General features: G+C 36.2%; 2 protein-coding genes and 1 long non-coding RNA gene across 3 annotated transcripts; 1 reads left to right on the plus strand and 2 right to left on the minus strand.

The window, feature by feature from the left end:
• Nucleotides 1-94: 94 nt before the first annotated feature.
• Nucleotides 95-2,751, minus strand: ptger1c (prostaglandin E receptor 1c (subtype EP1)). Its single transcript, XM_032588411.1, has 3 exons — nucleotides 2,618-2,751; nucleotides 679-1,527; nucleotides 95-544 (listed from the first exon to the last, which is right to left on the minus strand). Exons 2-3 carry the CDS (start codon nucleotides 1,513-1,515, stop codon nucleotides 320-322), a joined length of 1,062 nt encoding a protein of 353 aa, XP_032444302.1. The 5' UTR covers nucleotides 1,516-1,527; nucleotides 2,618-2,751; the 3' UTR covers nucleotides 95-319.
• On the plus strand, nucleotides 553-3,556 carry LOC116736134 (uncharacterized). Its single transcript, XR_004342492.1, has 2 exons — nucleotides 553-809; nucleotides 2,765-3,556. It is a non-coding gene; the product is annotated as an uncharacterized LOC116736134 (long non-coding RNA).
• LOC116736114 (adhesion G protein-coupled receptor E1-like) lies at nucleotides 3,383-12,446 on the minus strand. Its single transcript, XM_032588390.1, has 19 exons — nucleotides 12,001-12,446; nucleotides 10,577-10,657; nucleotides 10,192-10,335; nucleotides 9,951-10,103; nucleotides 8,659-8,805; nucleotides 8,411-8,533; nucleotides 8,251-8,294; nucleotides 8,038-8,142; nucleotides 7,718-7,871; nucleotides 7,118-7,240; nucleotides 6,848-7,038; nucleotides 6,596-6,760; nucleotides 6,306-6,500; nucleotides 5,845-6,062; nucleotides 5,654-5,714; nucleotides 5,463-5,554; nucleotides 5,213-5,381; nucleotides 5,030-5,119; nucleotides 3,383-4,672 (listed from the first exon to the last, which is right to left on the minus strand). The coding sequence occupies exons 1-19, from the start codon at nucleotides 12,029-12,031 to the stop codon at nucleotides 4,631-4,633; spliced, it is 2,328 nt and encodes a 775-aa protein (XP_032444281.1). The 5' UTR covers nucleotides 12,032-12,446; the 3' UTR covers nucleotides 3,383-4,630.
• Nucleotides 12,447-13,224: the final 778 nt, after the last annotated feature.

Here is a 13,224-nt window from a genome sequence, read left to right on the forward strand (position 1 = left end):
GTCTCTGTTCTGATTGGATAAAATCTGCCCCGACCACCAGATTTGCAGGACGCTGCTACTGAATGTAGGACAAATCATGAGAACACCGGTCCAGACTACTAACTAAAATGTTGTGAAATGTCGCTTGGGTTGTCTCCCATCCCTTATTCACTCCACACTGCGCAGGCCCTTGGTATGCAAACTATGAACTTTTAAGCTATGCTGAAAAATAACAATAACATTTATATATTAACTTACAAAAAAAAATCTGAATCAGGGTGAAAACAAAGCAAATAACTTAAGATGCCAGTCCAAAATGAAAGAGGTCAGGGGATGAGGGTCATTGAAGATTAATTGTATTTCTGCGGCTTTCTAACAGGGAGTTGCTGGATGTTGGTATGCCTTGATAGTAGCGACCACAGCAAAGTCTTGTCAGCATTTTCCTTCGAAGTAAGATATAAACCCAGGGGTCTAAAATCTGATTCCAGGCAGCCATGCGCAAGCCAATTAAAACGAGCAGATCTGGTTCAGTATGCATCTTAAACTGCTTCATGAAAATGTGGATCTATAAGACAGAAGAAAGATAAAGACAGAAAGATTTAAGCAATCTTCTAACTGACTCTAACATCTAACATCTGAAATGTGTGCAACTCTTTACAGTAAATATCTCAGGGGAGTAAAAGGAAGAGATGTACACACCAGAAAGGGGCCCCAGCAGACACAAGACACCACAGTGACGGCTGCGAGTTGCACCATCATCTCCACATCCAGTGTGCAAAACAAGGAAGCAGACGATGCTGTTGATGCACGTCGATCACTGCTACCTGAAGGTGTCGTATTTCCATTTCTTGACTTTATTCTTGCATGCAGCAGTGCCAGTCCACTGACAATGTTGCAGAACAGGGAAAAAAACAGAGCAAAGAGACCCAGAGAGGAGAAGACCAAAACTAGGGTTGTGTCAGCAGACCCATGAATCGGCAAGAAACACCATGTTTTGGGAAACTGGAGAATATAACTTCCTGTTGAAAAAAATGGTGACAGAGCCAGGACTAGTGCAAAGGTTGACAAAAATAGCACCACTGACTTTGCATGAGCAGCTGTAACCATAGAAACATGAAAAAATGGCTGCGTGATTGCCACACAGCGTTCCACTGCCATTGCAAAACCAAAAAACAAAGAACACAAACCAAAAAACACCATACTTGCTCCAAAGACATTACAGAAGGGTTCTCCAGTCTGTAAGACCCCCTGGTTCAAATGCACATGCAGTGCAAATGCACCTAAAATCACATGACCCAACAGGTCAGCCACAAGTAAAGCCACTGTTAGTAGCAGAAATGATTTTTTTGATTGACGGCGGAATCGGCCACGGGACCGAGCCAGTATTCCCAGAGCAGTGAGGTTGGAGATGGCTCCAAATAGCATGGTGAATAAAGACATCCCCAAACCATTAGGTTTAGGGACAGAAGTGGAAGTGGTGTTGGTAGCGGACACATTAGGAAAAGATACATTTATTGGTACACTTGGTGTCGTCATTGTCAGTGTGATCTACAGAAAAATACAAAAGTAATTGGAATTATGAAAAAAAAAAACTCACCTAGAAGTTAACAGTAATAAAACTAAAGATTTTATTCCTCAAGGATTCTAGTTTAAATTACTTCAAAACATCACATTGGCAGACTATTAAATAATGATATTGTATTTTAAAATAAACAGAAAAATTAGTCACTCCTGTAGTGGCTTCGTTTTCATTAGCTTTCTCATCCATATGCAATTTTACTGTTAGTCTTTCTGTTATTTAAAAGTAAGTAGGAACATGCAAAAAATTGTTATTTTTTGCATGTTCCTACTTTCTCTCTCCCTCTCTGTAGAGAGCCGTTTTATCACAACCTTCTTCAATTCTACTTTTGTTCATTTCCATCATTTCAAAACATTTTTGTCACCTTTGTAATGCCCTTTGTTTTAATTACTGAAATTTATTGAATTTAAATGAAGGGGGAATCTGAATGAACTATTTTCCTTGTATTAAAATGTTTCACCTCTATTTTCACTCCACTATATGTCAAAGGAAAACACAAATCAACACGTTCAATGTCACAAAGATTTGTATAATTTTACATTTGTCAACTGTTGCCTAAATAAAGGCATTTTAGTATGTAACTAAGCTTTAAATTAAATGGAAGTCAAGGAAATTTATAGACACAATTTGCTCACTGATATAAAAAGATTCTTTAGAAATTGTTTACATAAACAGTGGATATTAAATACTTCTTTCCAAAATCAATATTATAATTTTGAATGCAGTACTAAATAATCCATAAAACATTATCGATACAGTTTTGAAGCAAAAATACATATTGCTCTGTTATAGCATATGAGAATCTTTTAAAATCTGAAATATAATGTTTACACATCAACATAACCAAGAATTTTGAATTTCTGCCCAGTTTCTGGTGTCATCTGTTCATAGTGGTGGGGCAGCTTTCCCAGCATTACCTCTAGAGACATGCAGAAACCTGTTATTTCCTTGTGCTTTTGCTTCATAACTATCTTGACTGCTATCTATGAAAACAGGAACGTTATTTATAAATATGTTATTTACAAGTACAAAAACGAATAAAATATGAACGAAACTTACCCAGAGATAGCAATGGATGAATCTTGGTTTGTTTATGGAGGAAACAGATGAATATGTTCCTTATCAGCAGCGTTGCCTTGTTTGCTAAGTGAGTTATCATTACTTCCCTCTCATTTTCTCTTGTCCCCTCCCTTTTCTCTCCAACAGTTTCTTTTTTGCATGTTCCTACTTTCTCTCTCCCTCTCTGTAGAGAGCCGTTTTATCACAACCTTCTGGATCTGGATTTTCCATCCTCCTTCTCTGCTAAAAGCATTCCTTCCATCTATTGATCTCTTCTGATAATCTTATGGAGCAGAGTGGATCTCAGCTTGCTCTCAGTTATTTTCCGATTGATTAACTGCTTGCTAAATGGTTCAACACTCGTAGTAAGAAGCAGATATTGGTTACAATCTTTTGCTCTGTTACAATAAGATGTTTTTTTTTTCTTTCCTGAAAGCATGTAGTATACATGTCTCATAAACAAATGTGATGTCATTGATAAAACCCTCATATAATACAATGATAAAATGTAGCCCTAACAATGTCTTTGTAAAATAATAAGATCAATAGAAACCAGATTCAGCCCTGACCTTTAATGCAAACTAAATTTCTAAATGTAGTAATCCTGTATGATTTAATTGCTTGTCTCTGTCTAAACCTTTGAGTTTTTCTATGAACCATCATGATGCTGATCTTACATAAACAGGAAGGAATAGGAGAAAGTCTCCCATTTCCTGTATACTTTTCAACCCACCTCAAGAAATGCCTTCGAAATCATCAGCAATGTTATATATATGATTACATTTATTTTTGCAAATCTAAAAAATGACATTTAAAATACATATTTTAAGAATTCACACAGAGAAAGAGATGTAAACAAGAAATAAACAGCATCAGTGTAAAATATGCAATGTGCTCTAAAACCATGTGTTACAGCGGTGCTACCATTTCAGAGGACCATAACAACTGAACTTATCTTAGATCAGTTTCAAGACAAATAGCATATGAACTCACTGAATAAACAACTCTGTTCGATGTATTCAGATGCAATAAATGCAGCAGCGTTGGAGCCAAACACTAATACAGGCTAAATTTCCCAGCGACTTATATACAGGCAAAAATTCACATGATAAATCTGTGTTTGTGTTTTGGATTTCATTTGTATTTCTCAAGCTCAAAGATTTAAAAGAAGAGCTTGCAATATAAGTATATTTTGGATTGTCCTTGCTGATTGAAATAAGTACCTGAATGAAGCAACTTACATTAGTAGACGTGCCTGATTAAGTTCTACAAACGTGTAATTTTGAGCAAAAGAACACATAATTTTTCATATAAAAATACTGTTTTTGTATGTACATTTCCTAAATAAATTACATAATTTATCAAGTTACAAAAATACTGTTAAAAAAAGTATTGCCATGAAATTATGGACAGTCTGAGTTGCCAAAACAAGCCATGTTCAAAGCTTTAATATCCATATTTTTACTGGACTTTAATCCAAAGCTATTAAAAGCAATAATAATAACTTTATTTATAAAGCCATTCAAAGTGCTGAACTATCACAAGGAGTTAAAAAAACAATACAATTCCAAGAAAAGCAGCAAAAACAATACATATAAAATGAAATCACATATGACCAAGTGAACAAGTGATTTTTTAACTTAGCTTTAAAAACCTACTGAGGAACATGTTTGCAAAAATGTCCAGTGATGTCTCTTGGGGTCTGATGACCATTAAATCTGTCTTGTCACTGTTAAGAAGCAGGAAATTATTTTGATAAGCAATGCCTAATTACCGATCGATGGGGCTGTACTTCAGACAAATCTGCACCGTTTCCAAATGAGAAAGGCACATTGTCAACATAACAGTTAATTGTTAGGCTAAATCAGCGCAGAAGAGCTTCAGGAGGCAGAAGACAAAGTTAAAATAGCAACGGGCCAACCACCCTGAGGGGCCCCAAACTTCACTGCACATGTCTCAGAGAGCTCATTTTTAAAAATGGACGTTCTGAGATCTCCCAGAGATATCGCTCAGTTAAATGTGAGACTCTCCCGTGTCCTGGGTACTTCTGGACGCCTGAAGATGAAAATGCAAACAATGAGAGAATTAAAAGCATATTACATTTATGAGGAAAGCTTTGCTGTCTCAGAAACAACAAGAACAAACACTATGCTTCACCTCACATCTTATTTTAAACCAGAATGAATAATTCTGGACTTAAAGCAACAGAAAATATTTATTCTGATTTAATTTCAAGCAGTGAGGATAAAGAGTAAAAAAAGTTTTTTTTTAATACACTGTATGTAAATATTTCTATTAGTATTAACTGTATGTTGAACACATTTTAAAGACATAGTTTAACTTCAGTCTCGGTGCATTAATGAGCAGTAACTGTATTCCTTCTATTGAATAAAATTTTAAATCTCTGCTTACATTAGCTTTGCTTGAGTAGTTGAACTCGGAATATGCTCTCTTCCGAGGTGCACGTAGTTGAGAAAGAATGTTTTCATACTCCTCCCTCACCTAAAATCAGAAAACAGATTGAGCTTTGATCCCTGATAATGTAGAAAACCTGAAGTGTGATGTTTGTTTACTTTAGCAAAAGGCATGACTGACCTGTTTGGAAAATAGACAGTGCATGACAAAGAGCATGACACCTTGAAGGCTGCCAAAAAAGGTGAACAGATAAGACATTGCTATTGTGTCCTTTTCAAACTGGAAACACCCAAAGATCCACATGATGCCGAGTACACAGAGCTGAGCCACTGCAGTAATGGTGAATGCCCTGCAGGAGGCAACAAATGCACATAGGTAAAAATGAGGTTCTTTTACAGAAAAAATGTGGCTAACATGCGTCATAACTTACTTGATTTTATTCAAGCTGTCCAGGTCAGGGTTTAAACTTGAAAACTTCTGTGCCAACTTCCACACAGTGACAAGGAAGAAGAAAACGTTTACCTGGATGATGAGAAAAAATTTAAGTAATTTTAAGAAATAAAGTTGGTACCCATATAAATTTTAAAGTAAATAATAAATAAATTCTTGGTAAAAACTTACAGTAATGATGACACAGGCAGGGCCATAGAAACTCCAAATCGAATCCAAGTTTAGCCAGCAACTGAAATGTAAGTTGACATTTTATTGAACAGATTGAACAGGTTAACTTTTTCCGAATTTGAAAATGGTTACAAAATTAGACAAAAATAAAAAAGAGATTCATATTAGTTGATGGAATATTAAAATCTCACTATTTCTTAGTCCCGTATACATCTCTATTGATCAATGCAGTGACAGCAACAATTGCAGCAGGAACTCCGTAGCCCCCTGCCATCATGTAGCTGGTTTTAAAGTTGGTGTTGAAGACCAGGACCACCATCCTGAAGAGCTGGATTCCCTCCAGACACATCCAGCAGAATGCGGCCAGGTAGAAGAAGTGCAGCATCCCTGCAACTACTGCACAGCCAACCTAATGAGTAGAGATGAAGCACGTGAAAAGCATCACTTCAAGATGAGTTCAAGATATAAGAAAGAGCTAATTGCTGAGATAATATGTTCTAACAGGATTAATACACAACTATATAGAGTGGTAAGCACTTTCAGTACCATTTTAGCTGTAGTATGTCTTAATGCTTGATTCTGTGATGTGTTTTTAGAGGCAAACACTTTCAAGATACTTTTTATCAAGACAACAAGCTGTTAGAGCATTAACCTTGTTCTGTGTCTGAGAGATGCCTGCGAGAAAGATAAGAGTTGCAATAAAGAGGCTGATGCAGAGGTGCAAGTGGATGGTTGTTCTTGGGCTTTTGATAGACCGGATCATTGAGAAGGTCAGGATGCAGAAGAACAGGCAAATTAATGAAAGGGATAGGCCTATCCAGGAGATCAGCTGCAGCTCAAAAGGGCTCTGTATGGAGACAGAATGGGAAAAATTAAAGCACTGGATTTTCAAACGTGAGCGACTTTATGTTCTGAATAACTATGAAGTAAAGGAAGTAGAACCTCTATGTCGTAGAGGGCCATGAGCACAGCGAAGCTGCTCAGGTGGTTACAGGAACACACAGTGTAGTTTAGTTTGGACTCCACCACGCTGCAGCCGCGATCAGACCACGCACCTCCGTCCTTAGAGGAATCCCAAAACACACAGGTGTGGGCGGTTTGAGTTGACTGTGAAACAGATAAATGCTTTAGTTTCACATTTATCTTAAAATATTGAATATTACAGAAGAAAGAAACAAATAGGCTTTTTCTTACATGATTAAGGTGATGTAAAGTTATATTGACTGGTTCGTTCAGGTGTTTTGTGTCTGTATTGCTAACACTGACAGTCACCACTTTGGAGTTTATCTTAAAGTTCTGGCTCACATTCTTTTTCATCCCACTAAAGAAACCTCCTGCAGATTCTTCCAGGTTTGAATAGCTCAGCAACGAAACTGTTGTAAATCCTTCAATGTCAAGACAAAACAGGTTTAGTGTTTGAAATTAATGTGCTTTAAATGTGGTATTTATATACATTGTTGTTACCCGGATAAGATGAGGGATTTCCTGCAGCTTCTTCCATCTTGATATCCACTTTAGCCTGTTTAGACGACAGAGTCTTTAATCCTTGGGGTATAGCCGACCCAGTATGTACCAGCAGCTCCAGTTCTGGTGGAAAATTGGTATTAAATAATTTGTACCATAGATAAAACTATGAATTGCATGAAATATGGACTTTAAAGAGACAGAATGATGTAATTAATAGCAAAAGAGAAGGCGTGTTTATAATTTTTGTCATGAAGTGGTTCGGTGTTGGTGGTGAGGCAGACGCAGTGGACCCAGGTATGATGAATAATGAAATTTAATTAAGAAATTCACAGTCCAAACAACGAGCAGCAGGCACATGGACACACTGACGACTAATAAGCTAGACATAGACGAGGACCCGACGAGGAACAAGGAACACAGGTGGAGTTAAATACATGGGAGGGTAATGACAGAACGAGACACACCTGGGAACAATCAAGGGGAGGACAGGACAACGAAGAGACTCAAGGACACAAAAAACTCTAAATGAACACAGAAAACACAGATCCTGACAATTTTATTTAGTTTGGAAAGCAGTCATATTAATTGCTGGCTCACCTGTGTGATTGGTGAATATTTTAGTTCTTGGTGTTTTAATTAAAGGTCCAACAAATCTTAAAACTTGTTCCACCATGTCTAGAAATGTGGAGATTTTTCTGTTGTCTTTGACAGATCCAGCAGACAGGAGCTGGTCGATCATAGAGAGCAGAACCTAGAGTCAAAGGAGGAGAGAGATTGAAAAAAAAAACATGTTTTAAAGGTTAAAACAAAATCAGGCAGAGAACTGACTTCTTTGGCAGCATAGCTGTACAGATGGCTGTACACCATCTGACATGGTGGGTTGCCTCTAAAAGGCTGCTTCTAAAAACAATTTGTACCGTTAGCAAGTCTTCTCCATTGAGGTCCTTTGAATCTTCACTTCCTGAGAGCTTCAGACAACTTTCACTCAGTTGCTTCAAATCATCTTGAACCATGTCAAATTTCTAAAAGAATGCAAAAAAATAAAAATCACATTCAAAAGGTAATTGATAACAGACATCAGAGGAAAATCAAATTTTGAAATAGAAAAAAGATTCATGCTGTGAATTTACCTCTGTAAGATTGTTCACATCTTTGAGAACACCACAGTGAAGCTCTAAGAAAATAAAACAATAGTTTACTGTCTGGAAATCATTTTGAAAGTGTTTTGTTTGGTATAAACCCTAAACCTGTTTGTATTGGTCTTTCAGAAAAAACAAAATCTATTCTTACCAGTACAACGACCCATTTTGTTGTCATAGTTAGTAAACCCTGCAGAGCATGCACAGTAATGGCCACTGGCTTCATGGAGGCAGGATCCATTTCCACAAATTGTGTCATCAATCTTACATATGTCTGAAATGGAAACAAATCAAGGATGAAAAAAATAATTTGAATAGTTGATTCAGCTAAAATATTTTAAGATATAATAAAAGGATTTTAAATGTGCAAATCTTGTCACATTATTTCCTATTCATCACCTTCACATTGCTCCTCCTGCCCAGAAATGCTAGATTTTCCAGATTTCAGTGCATAGCCAGCGTTGCAGACGCAGTGATAACTTCCTTGTGTGTTTATACATGATGCATTCAGACCACAAACATTTTCATTTTTACATTCATCTGTATCTGTATTAGCAGAGGGAAGGAATGTTAAAAATTATTGACTTGGAGATGAAATGCAAAGAAAAAATAATACAACTGGTTTTTCTTTCATCCTAAAAACTATTTACTTTTACATTCAGCAGAGTCTTTAGCAGTAAAATTCGCAGCTTTTGTTGATGACCTGAAACCCTCCTTACACTGGCAGTAGTAGCTGCCATCTGTGTTGAAACAGTTTGTATTTTTTCCACATATTTTAGCGTCGTCTGCACATTCATTGAAATCTTTGTCAGGAAAAGAAAAATGTGAAAAGTAATTATAGCATGAACTAGCATAATGTTTGGATTAATACTGAAATTAATATTCATGTGAAAAAAGAGAAATGATCAAAAATAAGAATGATTAAATAAAAATAACTCTTTATATCTGTCTGTATGAGAAGGGGGATGGAATGTAAAAATACTTGAGAACACAAATAAATTTTCACCTTACACCGTGTTGCAAATTATTATGCAAATTGGATTTAAATGTCATAAAGATGAAATTTTTTGTTGTGCTATTAAATTTATAGATGGTATTGTGTGTCCGTGGTCTTTGAATCACTATAATTAATTTCAGAGAGCTGGGTTGATTAGTTTGTCTGGTGACCTCAATTAAAGGAAATCTACTTAAAAAGGATGTTCCACATTGTTAAGCAGGTCACAGGTTTCAAGCAATACGGGAAAGAGCAAAGATGTCTCTGCTGACAAAAATCATCAGATAGTGTAGCACTATATGACAAGGTATGAAAACATTAGATATTTAACAAAAACTGAAGCGTTATCGTACTGTGAAGAGATTTGTGGCTGATTCAGAACAAAGTTTGTACAGATAAAGACATAATGAGGAAGGTTTCTATTAGACAAATTCATCGGATTAAGAGAGCAGCTGTAAAAATGCCCTTACAAAGCAGCAAACAGTTATTTGAAGCTGCTGGTGCCTCTGGAACCTCAAGGTGGAGGATCCTACAGAGGCTTGCGGTGCTTGAACCTACTATTCGGCCACCCCTAACCATCATTTGCATTAACCATTAAAAATATCTGAGAAAATATCGCTTGCAAAATAATGTGGAGCACAGTGTGAATGCAAAGGAAAGCAAACTAACACAACTGTGCAGGAAGTCATTGTGTTACCTCTGCATGTGACGTTGTCATGGCCATGAAATATTTCCACTCCAGTAGAAGAGGCAAATCCATTTTTACAGCTGCAGGTGTAGTTGGACATTGTGTTTTGACAAGAGGCATTAGGTCCACAGATGTCTTTGTTTTCAAAACATTCATTGATATCTTTTTTGAAACAGAAAAGAAAATAACAATTATAGGAAATGATGGATGAAATCTGGTTGTTTGTCATTTCTAATTAAAAACTATTTACCTGTGCATGTGACAGAGTCTGTAGCAGTAAAATTCACAAATCTTGACCTAAAACCTTCCTTGCACTGGCAGTAGTGGCTGCCATTTGTGTTGAAACAGTTTGTATAGTTTCCACAGAATTCAGGTTCTTCACACTCATTGATATCTTTGTCGAGGAAAGAGAAATGTGAAACGTTATTACAGCATGAACTGATGTTTGGCTTAATACTGAAGTTGATACTGATGTGAAGAAAGAACAAGAATGATAAAAACAACAATAATTTTAGTAAACGAAGAATAAAACTCAAAATGATGAGGCATGATAAAGAACAAAGTCATTGTAAATAGGGACCTGCACATGTGTTGCATATATGTGTCTTTAAAGAAAGTTACGTTTTATTACATACCAACACAGTTTTGCTCAACCGATATGAACCCCATAGAGCAGGATGTTTGTGTTTGGACAGTGAGAAGAGAAAGGATCAAAGCTGAAAAACAAGCACAAAGTGTCACTCATTACTGCAGCCTATCACATTTTCACTATTTCACCTATTGCTACTGATAACTACATTTATTAAAGGATACAGGGTGTTTTAGAAAGGTTTCACAATTCATTAAGTCAAAACATGAGAGCTAGAGATATGATGAATTTTGAGATGGACACACTGAAAAAAACAAATTCTTTTGGCTTGATTTTCTCACTGTGTATTGCCTCCTTCTATAAGATATCTCAGGATAATTTTCACATAAGTATCTGGAGTACTGCATTTTGAATACGGTACTTTGCCTTGTGAATAATAACGCAGTATACAACGTTCTGACTGCATTGTCAGTTCTTTGTAGTTTCCTGAATGGCTATGTGGGTGTGATTCAGAGTATTTAAAACAGGAAGGGAGAATGTTTATGCTGGTCAGTCCACGGGCTTTGCCAGTGATAATCCTTAAAATTAAATGTTAAATATATTCTTAATCAGTTTATTATTTATGATGATGTCTGGTTGCTTTACAAGTTTTTTGTTCAGAACATATTTTCTGAAGGAGATTTCTCTTAATAGTGTTTTCAATCTAAGTGGATAGTTAATAAAAATAACTACATGGTTAATAATAAAATAAAAGTGTTAAAAGAAATTACAGTTTGTAATTAGGGAACTTTACTATATAATATTTGGCTTTCAGATTAGCACAGAGCAAATGACACTGCAGTATACAACATAATATGTTGGGATTTTTACAGAGGAGATTAAATCTTAGATCACTGTTCAATAATCCTGGTTCTAATAAAAACATTCAGGGGATTTTGAGAAACAGAATGTGTCAGTGTTGCTTCTTGTTGCTAGTGGCATAAAAACAGAGTTCTTCCACTGAGGTCAGCTGACTGGTGGTTGTGGTTAGGTTGGTAAGAAATAACGTGAGTACTGGCAGATGAGGTCATAGTGTTTAATTCACTTTTAGTCAAATGAACAAGTTAAAGATTGTTATCAAATGTGTTTTTGAGACTGAAGCTGTTACGTAACTGCTACATCTAAAGTAAAGTTACCAATTTAAATTTATAGTTGACAGAGGACTTTTCATTTTCCAGTGAGAGCTGAATATTTAACAAAAAATATAAATGAAATAAGTATAATCGAGCTTATTTGAAGATAACTTGAAATTAGATCCTTATTAGGTGACTAATAAATTCATGTTTAATTAAGTAAGTAATCACAAAAGTTACAGCACTGGTTTATCAGTAGTGTTCCTTGTGGCAAACGATAATACAATGTAATATCTTTTACACCCTTGAAACAGATGATAATCCATTCATGTCCAAATTAATGCCAGATGTGACTCACCCAGTATCAAAACAGTCCACGTGGCTCTCATGGTGAAGAGGAAAGCAATGTCCAGACAAGTGTTTAAAAAGTCACAACAACTTGAGAATATTTCCACATTCAGATCGTCTGATGCTCTCTTCTTTGGTCCAACTTGAACAATTTTCAACCCTTACAATCTGGAAATTGAAAAAAAAAAATAGATCTAACTGCATAAGTTAATGTCTATGAAAAAGCAAAGTGGCTACTTTCCACGCCACTTCTGTCAGATTAGCAATGCCTCTTTGTATAAAACTGCATCTTCTCTTAGTTTCCCCTCTTGATTTTGCCTCTCCTTTCTCTTCTACTGTCAGACTGGTCTCTCTGTTGTGGTGACCTGCCAGGCAACGGTAAAACTTTAAAAGAGGATCTCTCTCTTTCTCACTCACTCACTCTCTTGCTCTCTCTCTCTTCGCATCAGGCCACCGACTCTGTGGTTTGTACAACTTTTCAGGAACTGATGTACTTGTTAGGGTGTGGAGGCAGAGATAGGATGTAGTTATGAAAGCTTACTCACATTTGAATGCATGCCATAAAGACATCACCTAAAATCGTGTTTTCACAGATAATTTCTTTCTCCTTTAGCCATCTCTCATCGCTGGTTGCAGTGTTGGCGTCTGATTGGGGGACACACAGGGTTAAAAAAAGATTGAGACTTTCACACAGTTCATTGTTCTGTGGAGTCCCGCTGTCTGACTCACCCTCCCAAAGGCACACAGCCTACTGACTATGATGATGACACATATATGGCTTCAGCCTAAGATTGCTTCTGATTCAGACAATGCTGCTGCAAATAAGCTACACAAAAAAACTAAAAGCAACAGATGTACAAATCTTTTAGTCAATATGGTTGCAATTCTCCATTTTTTACAGAAAAAAAATGTATAACATGCCAATAGCTTGTCTAGTCACAAGATGTTGCATGTCTTAGACATGTTATCAGGACTAACTGTGGTTAACAAAGTTTTTTTTTTTTTTAAACCTGAGCGATCTTTGCAAATTGTTCTTGTGGATTAGCTGCAGTGAAAATGTTGATTTGATATCTTTTGAAAAAGAACACAGCTGGTGTGATTTATGTTGTATTACATAAAGGACCCATTCAGTCAAACGCATAAAGTATTAAAAAGAAACTGAAGAGAAACAAGAAACACTCTGTGATAAATATTGACTGCATGTGGTCACAGTGAAACATTATGAAGAATTTCA

Source organism: Xiphophorus hellerii, chromosome 16, assembly GCF_003331165.1.
Source record: "Xiphophorus hellerii strain 12219 chromosome 16, Xiphophorus_hellerii-4.1, whole genome shotgun sequence".
Taxonomy (NCBI): Eukaryota; Metazoa; Chordata; class Actinopteri; order Cyprinodontiformes; family Poeciliidae; genus Xiphophorus; species Xiphophorus hellerii.

What these genes read in the sequence shown, in the direction of transcription:
- ptger1c (XM_032588411.1), bottom strand. Translation starts at nt 1,515, where the DNA reads ATGACGACACCAAGTGTACCAATAAATGTATCTTTTCCTAATGTGTCC. An exon ending in TCTGCTGGGGCCCCTTTCTG is followed by an intron (nt 545 to 678) that starts GTGTGTACATCT and finishes TCTGTCTTATAG; the next exon opens with ATCCACATTTTCATGAAGCA.
- LOC116736114 (XM_032588390.1), bottom strand. Translation starts at nt 12,031, where the DNA reads ATGAGAGCCACGTGGACTGTTTTGATACTGG. An exon ending in GGTTGAGCAAAACTGTGTTG is followed by an intron (nt 10,336 to 10,576) that starts GTATGTAATAAA and finishes TCCTCGACAAAG; the next exon opens with ATATCAATGAGTGTGAAGAA. An exon ending in ATGTGAACAATCTTACAGAG is followed by an intron (nt 8,143 to 8,250) that starts GTAAATTCACAG and finishes GCATTCTTTTAG; the next exon opens with AAATTTGACATGGTTCAAGA.